The sequence below is a fragment of the Phasianus colchicus genome, chromosome 2 (assembly GCF_987193195.1).
Source record: "Phasianus colchicus chromosome 2, bPhaCol1.hap1.1, whole genome shotgun sequence".
In the NCBI taxonomy this organism is placed as follows: Eukaryota; Metazoa; Chordata; class Aves; order Galliformes; family Phasianidae; genus Phasianus; species Phasianus colchicus.
The window spans coordinates 76,180,434-76,195,488 of NC_143437.1; the positions used below are offsets into that span (position 1 = coordinate 76,180,434).

The 15,055-nt window shown below is 42.2% G+C and overlaps 2 protein-coding genes across 5 annotated transcripts; both read right to left on the reverse strand.

Annotated features, from left to right (window-relative positions):
• Window positions 1-379: 379 nt before the first annotated feature.
• Window positions 380-7,653, reverse strand: C2H6orf163 (chromosome 2 C6orf163 homolog). Its single transcript, XM_031610966.2, has 5 exons — window positions 7,221-7,653; window positions 5,009-5,103; window positions 4,352-4,459; window positions 1,934-2,136; window positions 380-915 (listed from the first exon to the last, which is right to left on the reverse strand). The coding sequence occupies exons 1-5, from the start codon at window positions 7,366-7,368 to the stop codon at window positions 417-419; spliced, it is 1,053 nt and encodes a 350-aa protein (XP_031466826.1). The 5' UTR covers window positions 7,369-7,653; the 3' UTR covers window positions 380-416.
• Window positions 7,654-9,761: 2,108 nt separating this feature from the next.
• SMIM8 (small integral membrane protein 8) lies at window positions 9,762-13,754 on the reverse strand. 4 transcript variants are annotated; one of them, XM_031610970.2, is made up of 3 exons: window positions 12,369-13,754; window positions 11,166-11,307; window positions 9,762-10,120 (listed from the first exon to the last, which is right to left on the reverse strand). In XM_031610970.2, exons 2-3 carry the CDS (start codon window positions 11,283-11,285, stop codon window positions 9,962-9,964), a joined length of 279 nt encoding a protein of 92 aa, XP_031466830.1. In that variant the 5' UTR covers window positions 11,286-11,307; window positions 12,369-13,754; the 3' UTR covers window positions 9,762-9,961. The 4 variants fall into 4 exon arrangements, with proteins under 4 accessions (XP_031466830.1, XP_031466827.2, XP_031466829.1 ...); XM_031610967.2 differs by lacking the exon at window positions 12,369-13,754 and adding an exon at window positions 12,074-12,347; XM_031610969.2 differs by lacking the exon at window positions 12,369-13,754 and adding an exon at window positions 11,689-12,050.
• Between the last annotated feature and the right edge of the window lie 1,301 nt (window positions 13,755-15,055).

A 15,055-nucleotide genomic window follows, 5' to 3' on the forward strand; every position in this document is an offset into this window, starting at 1 on the left:
CAATATAAGTGTTTCAAAATTACATCTGAAGAAGTGTACTTTCTTTTGTCTGCCAGCTGTTGTTCTGACTTCTCTTTATTCTTAACATAACAGAGGCCAGTTCCAGACCTGTCTTACCTCACTTCACTCTATCTAGGTAACATAGTATTGTGCAATAATCTACCAGAACAGAATATAGAATCCAATTTATTGAAGAAGCATGGGTAGGGTCACCTTCTATAATTTAATACAGAAAGTTATCAGATTCACCTAGTGAACTTTCATGGAAATTAATGGATAATTTCTCAGCATGGATTATCACTTCATTACTTAATATAGTGGTGATTATTTTTCTCTAAATATTATTTCTCTAATAAAAATTCCAAATACACTCATGCAATTCAGTGAACTGCAATGAATTTATTTTTCAGCATCACCTACTTGAAGTGCTGTTTACTCATGGCTGTGACCCTCATGCTCTCAGTATTAGGTCTCTTACATTCATTGTCACCGCCTTCTGCTTCTTTTGGGATGTCCTTTGGTTCAAGTGTTGTTCTGAGTGGCAGAATAAAATCTGCTTGTCCCGGGGACAGGTTAGGAAAGGTTGCATCAATATATTTTTGAAAAGCTTGTCTTGTTGCTTGTATTTCAGTTTCCAGGCTGTCCTTCCAAGCTGTCATCCTTTCCAGTTTTTGTTCAAGAGCCTTTACCTGGTCTTCAGCTGTTCTCAGCGTAATCATCACTTTTTCCAGTTCATCAAGATGTATAGTCTTCAATTCTTTCATCTGTTTTTCCATTTCATTCTGATTCTCTTTTTGTTTGATACTCAGGGCAACATTCACCTCGTTACATCTGCCTGTGCTTAATTGCTCTATAGTCCTGCGATATACTTCCTCAGCTAACATGCTTTCTTCTTTGAGCTGCTCTATGTGCTTTCTATTTTAAAAAGAAGAAAATTATGGTATGGAACACCTGCTATTAAAGCTTATAAAAAATAAAACAATTTATCTATTCCAAAAACCTTTCTTATTCAACTACAAATGTACATGAAATCAAGACTTACATAGGACCTCTGTAACAAAACAGAGTAATAAAAGAAGGCCACTGATGACACAGAAGAGGGTAGCTGGGTATCCAACTGCAGAAGATTCTGCATCTCCAAGGATTTCCAGTGATATTTAATGATGATTGTTTTCAGATGAAAAAATGTAATTTAAAGCACTAATATTTCATGCTTCATCCAGGTCTCTTTAGGCTGACATTTAAGAACACACTCATTTTCAAACAGACTTTGAACAAATCTGCCTCCAAGTAAAAATGCAGTCTTGAAGTGAAACACAGAAACTGGTTTTTAAACTGCAGATTCATCCATAATATTTTTTTTTAAGTTGTACTGATAACATCTTTCTATCAGCAGGACAGTAATAAAACACGGAATTTATAACACAAAACATTATAAGGGGGCTGTTCACCCAAGGTGGCTCAGGGACATGTAAGGAATGATGTATCAGGCACCATTAAGCCAAAGAGTTGAATGTAGAGGAGACAATTTCTGCCCTCTGTTATTTTTCCCTCCACTGCTTATCTATATGATAAATTGTCCTCCACCCTACAGATCTCCTCATAGACAATTTTTTTTTCCAATTTTGCAGAGATGTCTTGCATGGCACAACAGGCCCATGAGCCCATTTTTCCAGTAACTGCACATCAGTCACAAAAAGCAAAACTTTTGGATCCCTGTTTTGATCTATGGTACTTGCATTCAGGAACAAAATAGGTTTTACTTCTGTACGTGGAGTCAGTGAGGGAACTCAGGACTTTTACTAGTCACCTGGCATTTCCAATAGCTTTTTTCTAAAGAGTTTTTTCCTAGAAGATCTGCACATTGACATAACAGGTCATTTTCTCTAGCACAGCACATTTACCAGCCAAGTCAGGAAAGCACTAGGAGTACCTGTGCTGCATGGCTGCCTCACTCAGTGCCAACTCCCTCTCCTGCTTCCTGGCTTCAGCCACTGCTTGCATCTTCTCCTTGGCACACTCCAGCAGGGCACACCGGAGCTTGTGAGCCATGCGCTGCTCTGTGGCTTCAGTTTCTCTCCTCTGCTCCTCCTCCATGTACTCCTTCATCTCTGCCTTTGCCTTCCTCACCACTTCCTAAGCAAGGTTAAAATTAGATGTGAGCAGCAGTTACTATTTATTGTTTAGTCATCTTCAGTTAAAGCCCAGCAGAACAACAGCCTTCAGGAAAACATTATGGGGCAATTACAATGACTTGTTGTAAGGTTATAGGTTAAGAGTGGCCAAGGCTTAGTCAGCAGCTCAGGACTGTGGTGTAACAGAGGGAACTGTTTTCATCAGCTGGGAATTTTATATGGCGGCATTCACAAACTAAAACACTGCAATACGTACACCCCAAATATAAAAATTCTGGAGCTGTTTTTATAAATGTAACTAAAATCCTGGTATCTTTATGACTGCCTGATGCCAATTCGGGCAGTGAAAACTGCTGTTTCAATACCATGCTATCCACAGGTAGGTCCTCTGCTTCCATGCAGCTCTCCCCTCCACATCAGGCCCATTAGATATCTTCCTAAGACCTTGCTTTGCATTACCTGGAGATTCTCTGCATCTTTCATCACCAGTAAACAGGGCAAGAAACTAATCTTGTCCTTAAAAGCATAATTCCACATCATCCATGTCTTATGCTTAAGACACTAAATATTTCCTGATATACTTTCTTCACAAGCTCACATGGCTGGTGACATGGTACAGAGTGAAATGAAGTCTGGTCCTTGCCATGCTTGTCAGCAAGATACTGCATAGTTTGGTAAATAAAGGTGTGACAACACTATTCTTAGGTGGTCTGGATGGACATACACACACGTGGAATATCAGACAACTCAACCTATACCAATACACATCTGTTGCCCTCGACAGGCCAAATCCCTGTCAAATCCAACTACCCAGGAAAGCAGCTCAGCCCACCTAACTCTTTGCCCAGTGATCTATGATGCTTTGCCACCATTCACATTTTTGTGGATGCTGGTTGTTTGTCTACTGCTGAGAAGTGAAAAACATTAGGGACTGCCTACAAGAAGCCCAGGTAAAGCCATTGATACAGAAAGGCAGCTCTGAGGCCATCAGCTGAAGGCATGAAAGAACTTCCATCATTCACTCAGCAAGAGGCATTGTTGGCTGCCACTGTTTGCTCAGATAGATGTTGAGTAAAGGTACTGCCATCACCTCTCCAAGCTACAAGCAGCTAGCTCACATAAAATGAACTGCAAGAAAGATGAACTACAAAACATGAAACATGTGCCCTCACCTCAGTTATAACTGCCTTTTCTTTTGTTTCAGCTGTAGAATTCTCTCTCTGCTCCCAAGTCATTGGAGCCAACTTTTTCCCACGCAAATAATACGCATTCAAACCCTGAGCACTGAGTTCTACTATCATCTGAGAGATGTATAACAGTCATATGGTATGTAATTGAATGGTTAAACACAAGGAACTGAGCTTCTGCCAGCTATGCTGGCTATGGCAGATGCTGTGACAGCAAAAGACAGAGCTCCCTTGAAAAGTAGCTCCATAAAACGAAGCGAGCTCTGCCAGAAACTTAAGAGCACTGTAAACTTCACTGCTTTTCTTCTTGAAATGCCAAGCACAGTGCTGTGACAGCCTGCAGTACAAACAGCCAGCTATTTAGAATCTTGTATGCAACAAAATACCCTGGCAATTCCCTGTGGGCACTCCTCGGCTGATGGAAGGCAGTGCCAGCAGTATGCAGCCTGGTAACACAGAGCAGAGAGTAGGGAACTCTGCTGCCTTCCTCTCTCCTCACACATATCTCTGGGTCTTCCCCCAGATATCCAAACAGCCGTGTGAAGTATGTGCTAAATGTGTATAGAAATACAACGCTGCAGTTGGTGTGCTTTATTTAGAAATACACATATGCTGGCAGTTTTCCTTCTCTTCTGCTGCATCATTTAGACTCCAGATTCAGTACATCAGACAAATACATTTCCAGCTTTGATGTACACATTAGAAGAGATTTAAATTTAAACCTGTGTTTAACTGACCTTAAGAAGTGCCCCTAATCAGCTTAAGTGGCTGGCTCAATGAGGGCCTTATAGCCAACTTCCAACAAGGTCCACAAACTTGATTCAATAAAAAAAAAAGTGAGATGTGCTGAAAGCAAACTAAAAATCCAGCTAGCTGAGAGTTGGACTTCACATCTCAAATAAATGAAGGTCCTGGTTATCTCAAACATAAGAAAAATAACACATATTTTTAACATAGAATGATACTCTTAGATGTCAAAAAAATAATTCCATCATATTTCCCATGTAAAGAAAGCAAACTGTTCCATACCTTTATTTCCTTTTCAAGTTTTAATTTAAGGTCTTGTACAAACGCACTGTGGTTAGCAGTTGCCTCTGTGAGAGCTTTATCCACTGCATCTTCTTTGTACTGTTCAGCCTTTAAAACAAATTATTATATAAACATAGCTGCTCATGCTCTATTAACATCCTATTAAGACAAAGCAGAGATTATGTAATTGATTGTTTCGTATTTTCTATTTAAAAAATCAAGGCAAATTAATTTAAACCATATGGTAAAATGCATTTTGTTCCCTTAGATAATTTAAACACAGTGATTCCTGTTAAGAATGTGCTCAATACAATAGCACTGGGCTGCCACAGTACTAACCACTATCTATATACGTTTGATATGAAGGGCAGTTTCAGAATCTTACACAGCACTACAGGGAACAGCTCTACTAGCCAATAATTCTTGCATGCTTTAGAGGCCGTTTTCTGGCCAGAAGTAAAATTTGTTGCTGGTTCAAAGTAGGCTTTGTTGAGATCTGAAACTGTGGAAATACGCGCACACAGAAATATGTGCACTCAAAAATCTGAACAAAGAATGAGCAGAAATTAATAACAGCTCTGTTGCTGTAACCTCCAAGTTGTTAATTATTCCAAAGAATCATCATAGTTTAAATTACAGTAGTATAATGCAACTTACCTGAGACCAAAGCTCAGCTTTCATTTTTTCAATGCGCTCTTGTATCTCTGCTTCCTTCCTTTCACGCTCCTCTTGTTGAATGCTTGCACCAATCTCTGTACAACCAACAAATGGGGATCACACACAGCAAATAACCAGAATGCTGAAAACTCTGCCTTCTCCTCTCATTGCTTTGTTTGGTTCTACAACTAAGTTAAACATTAAAAGGCTAAAACCCATGCAGTTTAATTTCACATACATTTACATGTAGGTAAACATTTGATAGCTTAGGTGGTTCCACAAATGCAATAATACAAGTTGGTCTTTAAAAAAGGGCCTTATGGAATTAGGATAGAGTCCTGGCTCAGAACTTAAGCATAATTAAATCTGCCTTCTGAAGGTGTAAATTTTAACATTCCAAAGCTGAGGAGGATGCTCAGATGCCGTCATGCTGCTCTTGGAGCACACAAGAAATTATGGTACGATACACATTTTTTAGGTGTTTGGAACAGAGCACACACATACAAAAAAACTCCTTTGCCTTTGGGACTGCTGGACCCAAGGAAGGCCCAGGGCAGTGGTGCAAGAGCACAACTAATCCCTCCTGGAAAGAAGGAATGGAGCAGAAAGAATTGAACCATGCCGCTGCCCTGAGCGTAAGATGGGGGTTGCTCCCTTTGTCAGCACAGTGGGGAGTCTAAATAAAATATCAGACCACCATCTCTTCCTGCTGATAAAAGCGAGCAGACAGCCCTGCTTGTTCAGGTCAGTCTTTAGCACCAAGGGTTGCCCAGAAGAGAAGATGCTGGAGAGAGATGGATAAAGTTGACTTCCTGCAATGCAAAACCCCACCTCAAAAAGGGGACTTCGGATCCTCTCCCTTTCCTACTCAGTGTCTTGCCTAAGCATTGCCTTGGATCCCATTCTCCACGCTTGAAAGGGCTGAAGAGTCACATATTCTTACCCTAAATTATTAAGAAAACAAAAAAAAGGACCAGAGCTTTCAAACAGCCAGTACAGGGCTGAATCTCCCTCTTTCGATCTTCCTCTCCAATCTTCCCCACTTTACAGGTGGGCAGAGCCCTTTCATGGAGCTAACATGAAGTACATGGAAAAGGGTAGAAGAATGAGACAAGGAGTCAACTGATTTAAATTAGCAAAATAAACCTAAGTCCAACAATGTGGAAACCTTAACAAGAAGCACGTTGTACCCAGGCTGCATAGCTTTTCCCCAGTTCATTATACTAAGCAGTAACAAGAAATAACTTTAAAAGAGTTCCTATAGCTTTCTGGACATGTTTTACATTGTGTATGTCAATGCAGTTGCCTCCTGAGACATACCCAGCATTCACCCCATTCCTCTCAGCACACTGACAATCTCCTGCTTGTTTAAAATAGAAACCAAACACATTCCTATTGCAACATGTGTTAATTAAAATTCACAACACAATTTCTACAAAACTTTATACCAGTGATCAGAAACTCCTATGATAATTAGGCATAGCTTATAAAGATGCTTCAGGCTTGTGTCAGATCCTCACACATAGGAATGCGACCATATGTTTTCCTTCATCTTTGAGGTTACAATCCTGCTATGCCAGAAAAACCAACCCTCAGCTTTGGAGTGTTCCTACCAGCATGCTGTATCATTCTTTGGAGCAGTTTGTCAGATGCTTAGCTCTTTCCTACAGTTAATATAGTGAATATGCTGCTTCTTTAACTTGTGTTCATGTTTAAGTTGTGCTATGTGTAACACAAACATAACATTGAGATTTAGGATGATAATTGCTAAAATAGCAGGATGAAAGACTCTTTTTGTTCATAATCCTATCAATAGCAATGGAAAAATCGGTTTTGACTGAAAGGTTTGAACTTGGCTCAAGTGATGGTCAACAACCAGACTCAGGTATGAGAAGGTGGGATTCAGGATGCAGCAGCCTAGCTGTAGAAGAATGAGGGAATGTTGCCAATGTCAGCCAAGTGAGCCTTAGAAAACATTTGCTAAGACTTACAGCTAATTCTGCTGCACACTTCACTGTGCACAAATCTGAATGTCTTCATGCACCACAGGACAGCTGACCCTGCCTCCCTCTGAATATGCAGGCCTTAAGTGTATTCAGAAGGTTGCTGCAATTTTCTCACCAAGACAGCCTTCATGAGTCTTAGATATAGAAGCACTTCGAGTTTTCCTAATTCTCAGAGTGTGAAACAAGGCTTTCAGAAACAAACTCACCCAGTATATCACGATGAGTGTAGTACCGCGTCCTGAAAGGTTTGTACTCCCGAATCCGATCAAAAGTAGCGTTAGAAGGTGGCGGTGGTATTATTTTTGAACATACAGCACAGCAAACAAAGGAATCCAAATCTGTGCTTCTAATCATTGTGGTGTGCTAGTACTTTTCTGCAGTGCGGTTATTGAACTGTTAGAACTCTACTCTGGATAGATCTCTTGCTGGCAGGCCAAGTCCTTATTATTGCTACAAAAAAAAACCATGCAAGCCAGGGATGAGTGGGAAGCCACTGACTTGTACCAAGTTGTTGGAAACGTTTGCCTTCAGATTGAGATTCACATGCTGCCAGCTCAGTAACGCACAGAAGATGCAGGCAGATGAGGGAGGTTTGTGTGGAATGACCCCTTCCAGCCCTGGTACAGCCCCTCACATAGCAACTGTTACCAGGTGGGACTCTGTGCTCACAGAGCTTGCCTGGTAATAGTTCAGCAGCGGCACAGCAGGCTTTGGCTTTGTAGTGCAGCTTTTTGTTGCTGGATGTCAACAATTTCCATTCAAACCGTGTACTCGGAGATTTTAGGAGCAGAACAATAGCTGCTGCTTCAGATGTCTGAATCACAGCATTTTGTTGCTGCTATTGGAAAAGATGAGAAAGTCAGCACTGAAGATATGGGACGGGCAAGGAGCTGTAAAAGCCTCTGCATGGAAAATCATTCTGACTCGGTTCCTGTCAAATCAGCTATCATCTATTGTAAATATTTATTACTGCACTGAAAATGAAATTGAGGGAAACAGGGCAAAAGAGACTGTCTCAGCGCTGTTTGCTTATCCTCCAGGTGCACAAAGGGAGCAGTGCTTTCGGTGTGAACAAATTTTACTACTAATGTAGTTCCCCTTGGGTGTATTTTTTTGCTTAAATCCCAATTCACACGTCATTGTTATGTGTATGAATCAAGTAACTAAAATGGCAAATGCCAGTATTAATACTATAGTGACCGTTAATTGGGTACATTCTTCTCTGCATTTGCACTGCTCTAGCTCCTAATTATGTATCATTTTTTGTAGCATTAAGGAAGTCACTTTTATGCAAATAAATATGGAGAAGATACTTAAAAATAAGAACAAGTCTCAACATTCACTCGTCCAGTCTGGGCACCATCAGCCTTGCACCCTTCTTCACTTCCTTTCCCCCCACAACTTCCAGATCCACAAAATGTAGGTCAAAATTTAAGAACTCAAATCCCATATTTTTCCCAAATATGTGAAAATGAGACAGAATGGGCTTCCTCACTTTGAATCATCTGCATGTAGAAGGATCAAAGTGTGTATTTAAAAAGCGCACAGAAAAGCTGAAGTCCTTTTTTTGTGGCATCTTGTAATCATTTAGTTAAGTTCATGCAAACACACAAGACTCACACGTTAATGGCTAGCATCCTGTGTAGCCCTTCTTGCAAGACTAATTCTAATGACCCATCACCTCCTATTTAAAAAGAAAACATGTTCTACAGGATATGCAGAGCATCTGATGGCTCTGAGTATTCAATTTACCTAGAAATTCTTTCACAAACCACAAGGCAAGCCCTCTCCTTACCTGCATGCTTTTGGATTAGCTCTAGGCCCTTGCTGTAGGCTATCAGAGGGGAATACATTTTAAAGGCTTTCTAATGCTTTCCTATAGCTCACTTCCCCTCTCATAAAGGAGGCAGTTAACCAAAGTCCATCCGAATTTAGCATATAGACAATTACAAAACAGGACAGGAGAAAAATCAAAAGTTCAGAAGGATTTAGATGGAGATAGAGGGAAATTCCACAGTGATTCTGCTATCCCTCAAGGTAGTCCGTCACCTTTTTGCTATCTTCAATATTTTTTGTCCCACAAGTAATTCCCAAAGTAGCAAAGCAGATGCCATTCACATGTCCTTTCTTCCTTGGCACAACCGAAGCCACCTTGGCCAGGAGGGTGTTAGCAAGGAGGCGTCTCAACTTCTTGGGTTCCCTTGATGTCAGTGTAAATATGAGAAGCTGAATGGGAAAAAAAATGCAACCAGATCAGTAGCAAGGGTTTGAGGTAGAAATAGGCCCCGGACTGGTATGCAGCACCCATCACACATTCTGGTCTGCCAGAAGTGTCAGACACAGACAAAGCTGGAGAAGCACAGGGTAAGGCCTCAGTGCTGGAACAGGGAAGTACCCACCTGCAAAGCTTGCTCAAAGCAAAGTGGAGCAGGAAGGCTTGTATGGGCCCACCTCCCACGCTAAGGAAATGTTACAACTACCTCCCTCCAGCCAATCCCACAGGGCACCATCTGATAAGGATCTTCATCAGATCTTTTCACCTTAAAATTACTTTTACTTGCAACCCTGCAATGATCACCTTTCAAAAGATCAAAAGACCAACGTTTTCTTTTCACACAATGCATTATGTACTCCACTTTAAATAATCCCTGTTTTCACTTAGTGAAAGCAAAGAGGAAAATGAGTTGAACCACATGAATTTCTAAGGCATTTACCAGTCTAGACATACTATAGAGATCACAGACAACAATCCTTAAAATCAATTTTATGTTTGTATGTATCTTAATTACAATTTATTTGTACAGCCATGGTATTTTATAATGGAACTTATACTGGATTAAAAGACACAAGAGAGACTTAACCATGATTTTAACAGACAGAGGAAAAACAGTAGTTTTCAGCCATGAGAAGTTCTGTGGCTGATTTGCTTATTTCCTTCCTTATGTCATCAGTCCCACTTGGAAGTTTTTCTCCTCGTATACCTGGACCCCTCACTGTCAACTGCTTCGTAGAGATCCTTTTTATTCTCTACTGTTGCGTGCAAATAACCAAGGTAGGCCACGCAGAGTGTAATTGCTACGAGTCCAAATGCCATCACAGGTTTGTTCTGACAAAAAAAAAAAACAAAACAACAGCATGCATTTTTAGTCAAAATATTCTTCTTCCCTCACAAACATTACATTCTTCAATCTTAGTTTACAAAGTGAAGAGTGAACTATTGCGATATCATTATAACTCACCATTGCCTTCCTTTAGACTGACCTAAGTGAGTTTGATAAACAGCAAGAAGGGAGAAATGATTTTCTGGAAGCAAAACAATTCTCTCTAAGAAAGAGGTCTCTCAATTTCCAGAGGCATTGGCCTCTGTCTTTCACAGGTTGCAAATGCTTTCACAGGTTGCAAATGCTTTCACAGGTTGCAAATGCTGCTTGAGCATGAATGAACTGGTCACAGCCAAATATTGAAGGTTACTACAACAAGTTTCAAACGGAAATTATCTGGATATTCTGCTGAAACAATGTGCTCTGCTCCTGCCAAGTGGCATTCATTGTATTTCCCTAAAAGAGATCACTTATCATCACCACAAAAGCTACCTGTCCACAAGGTTTCATCTTGTCTTACTGACACCACTGGATTCTGCAAGTGTAAATAAAGGCAGAGTATCATCAACTTAATTATAAAAGCAAATGCTGTAGCAAAAAATATTGGTGAATACATTTAAATCACACTGCTATCCCTCTAAAAGCCTTTTCAAAGTACTCTGCCATGTCACCATCTTTCATTACATTTAAAATAATTATAATGCATTCTGAGTGTTAAGCTTGCATTTTAGGATTTGGACCACTTCAAATATGAAAGAGAACTCCTATTACTTAATCTGTCAAATTACAAGTAACCACAAATTTCTCTCTGGAAGTGACTTGGTACAAAATAATCAGACAATGTAATAGTGAAATGAAAGTTGTAATAAACAATGTTAAGCTTTGGGCTCGTTGACAACCAGAGTAGAAAAAAAGCAAAAATATTTTTGGTTACGTTACAGGGTTTGCATAACAAGAGACTGTAAGATAACACACACCAAATTGCAACTATTGTTTTAAAGCAAACGTGCCTCTAAACATATTTAGTTTCTCTCAGCAAGAGCCTCTTACAGGCTTAATGAAAAGCTCCGGGTTCACAGCTCGGAACAGAGTGGTTGTTCGGGCAGCCCTCAGTCCTGGATTTCTCTCTTTGGGCGTTTCATTTTCATTCGGAGTTTTGCTGGAAGACATGTCAGCTGATGATGAATGCTTCCTAAAAACAGAATTAAATATATATATGTGATATATATATGTATAATTAACTAAAAGAAGTACATTCACAGAACATGCACTCAGCTTGTCTTCCAACACAGCCTTCTCTTAGCACACGCACTACCAACTGACTTGGCTGTTATTACCTCCAGCCGAAGCACACTGACTTGCAATCAAATCTGATTAACTTTCAGATTTTGCATCCTAAAACACACTGTTCGAGGTGCTTGTATTGCAAATGTATTTCTACTTGTAACAGGCCTGTATTTTTATTTATGTATTTTTACTTCTTAGGGTAATGCTTTTGCTACCTACGGGCCACTGCCTGAAAAAAACACTGCCACAAGAAGCCATCAGCACACATTCTTTTTTTTTTTTTAACCTTACACGTGATGGAATAGCCTTCTTTCCTTAGTGGTGTGGTCACCACCACCACCCGAAGGCTCCAGTCTCATTTTCACACACAAGGGCACGAGGGATGACGAAGGACACCTAAGCTACTGCGAGCAGGATCTCTAATGCAACCCAGCAGGCACAGGGCGCTGAGGCCGCCTCGCCCCGCACCCACAGGGATGTCGCACACGGGAGAGGCCTTTCGGCTGCGGCAGGCTTCCGAGAGGAAACCCCGCAAGGAGCGAGGCCCGGGAGCGCCGCCTCAGCCGCTCCCCTCACAGCGGAGAGCGACCGTTAGCGCTCGCGACCAACGGCCGCCGCTCCGCGCGCGCGCGCGCACGCCCTCCTCTCCCCCCTCCCCCGCCGCTACTCACCCCGCGCCGCTGACGGGGCCTGACCCCGGGGGGAGGGGAAAGAGGAAAAGCGGGGCGGGGCTCAGCGACTGCGCCCCCTCGTGGTCGGAGGCCGCCGGAGCGGGAGGGGGGGGGTGAGGAGGAGGAGGTGGGACGCCATCTGCTCGTCGCCGAGCTATTGTTGTGGCGGCATATGCTGCGCGGCTGATTGCGTGTACCATTGAGTAGGGGAAAAAAAAAGCTACTAAAAAAAAGCTACAGTGTGGGTTGCTGCTTTCGTTTGTTTGGGTGCTCGTGTAATTGGAAGGAGTCATACCCAGTTTTAGCGCAGGAGACATCTGCACTTAAATCCCGAGCCGCTGACGCCTTCCGCACGGGGACGGGAAACGTTTACATCGCCGCGCTGAGGAGCGTCCTCCCTCATCAGCACTCGCTCCTCTTCCCAACCCTCCGTGTCATTCGCTGACCGCAGCCACGCAGGGCCAGCCTGCTGGCAGTACCGTTTTCCAGGCGGTGGTAGGATGGGTTTGTACCAGAACAAGCCTGCCTGAGAATGCAGCCGCTTCGCCGTCAGGACGGTGGTATAAATGCTGTCAGGCTGCTGATCGCTCGCCGTGATCCAGATCAGCGAAGAAAAGCTGGGGCTGCGCGCTGTTTCCAGTTGTGCTTCCCGACTGTGGGATGTGCCTGATTTACCGACTGTGTCCGAGCCAAAAGGATGCTGAAAATCTCAGTCCATCAGTGCTTATAAAGTTGTCCGAATCTTTTTACAGATGGTGTTGTTTAAAGGATAGAACTGCAAACATCTCTGAGTCTTTACGAGTCAGCCCTCATCTTATTATCCGAGCATCTCTCCTGAAGAGTAAACACACACACGCACAAATCTTCCTTTTCGAAGCCTAGGGCTGTTACCGAGCTTTATTTCCCCTTTAAACGAATTCCTTTGGGATTCCGCATTCAGTACCGTGCTGTACGCTGTGACCATTCAGAACCTAACGGCAGCTCCTGCTTCTGGCGGGACTCACGTCCCCTCATTGTTCGAGCCGCCGAAGAGTCTCGGCGGAGGACAGAACAAACCTGATAGCGTAACCCGCAGACGCGGTTGGCATGCAACAGCCAAGCTAATGCGTGCCGCCGCATCTTTGCTGATTCACCTCACAGCTCCTGCTTATTTCAAGCAGCACAAAGGCAGGGCTTTGAGCTGTCTTCAGAATGACGATAGGACGCCTCGAGCTACCGATGAGCTGATCCTTATTTTCGATGCACGCGGTTACAGATCGCAAAAGAAAATCTTTTTGCGTGTGGAGCAGAATGGCCATGCTGAGGAAATGAATGCAGAAGAAGAAATAAACAGGTCTCCAGCGAGACAGAGGTGCCGCTGAGAGCTGTCTGTGTGTTTGCTGCTCGACTCGGGAAGGTCTCAAGAGTCCTTGTGCCACTTTTCAGCTGCTAGCACTCGTTCGCACCCTCTCGTTGAAAGAGGACAGAGTTTTCAGACAGCAGCAGTTGTCAGGAACCTACTGCTGATGAACCAAAGTAGTTTTAAGGCAGTAAATGTGTTAAAAATGAAAATCTGTTCAAGCAAATCTTTTGTGTTTCATAGCATTATGTACATGCCTTTTAAAACGACGATTAACAGCTTTGTCTTGAAGAGACAGAAAAATCACCCAGCCGTGCTTTGCATCCCAAATTAAAGCAATTGTTATTCTGCAAATACTGATCAAGCTTAATTTTTTTTAATTTATTTTATTTTATTTTATTTTTTTTTTTTTTTGTCTGAATACATTGTGGAAGAGAAAATATACCTTGGCAGTACTTTCATTAGTGAGTGGGCAAACTGTTTCCAGTTGGGAACACAATGATACAAAAACATAAGGCATCCTCTTTGGAAGGCAAAAGCCAATTTTTCCTGTAAAGAAAGAGCAGAGAAGTGTCCGCAGCGCTGGGTTTTCCCTATTGTACACTGCTTGCTCTGATATAGGCACCTTTCATTTTGGAGACAGGCAGCACGGCTACTGGGAAGACTCCAGAGGTAGGAACTTCAGAGGTCTGACAGAAAGAATGCACGGTGAGGGGCTCTGGCTGTGCCATCTGTGAGCTCTTCAGACTTCCTACATTTTACTTGTCTCTTACAAACACCACCCCATACCAAAATGCAGCAGGAAGAGCCAGTGCCTACTATTTGGGTATGAGGTTGGATAGAGCTATAACTGAGAGAGGAAAGAAAGGAAGTAAAGAAAAACACCTTTGACATTTAACCAGTTTGATAATAATCATGCAGTTCTGACTAATAGGACAAATGGTCTGCTGCGGATTTTTTCATTTTTTTTTACCCCTATCTCTATAGAATCACAGAACCACAGAGTATCCCAAGTTGGAAAGGACCCACAAGGATCATAGAGTCCAACTCCCAGCTCAATGGGCCCTCAAAACTCAAACTCTGTGTCTGAAAGTGTTGGCCAAATGCTCCTGGAACTCCATTAGCTTGGGGCTGTGCCCACTGCCTTGGGCAGCCTGTGCCATGCTCATCTCCCTCTGCTGAAGAACCTTTCCCTAACCCCCACTTATCCTTCCCTGACGCAGTGAATTCGGGCTTTCTGTTCCTATTAGTAATGTGACTGAGAAATATAGCCACATCCCAGATAAAAATGACCAAATAGAATAGATCAAAGAACTGACACTTGTTAAGATGCTCTAGGACAGGGCATACACATTTGTTCAATTACTTAGTCATTAAAATAAAACTGTGGGCTTTCTGTCAAAGAGCAGACATGGTGGCATTCAGGGTTCTTAGGACTTCTGTATGACTTCTGAAATGCTACCACAATTCTGTACAGCAATTAGAAGTTTTTCACATGGACAGAATTAAAAATAAATACATGTAGACACCATACTAACAAGAGGACCCAATATTTTCCAATGGCCTCTTTCGCTATTTTAGTGCAGCAGTAAAGTTAATAATTGAAGAGCATGAGTTTGATGAGACAAAAGCCGGTAATTATG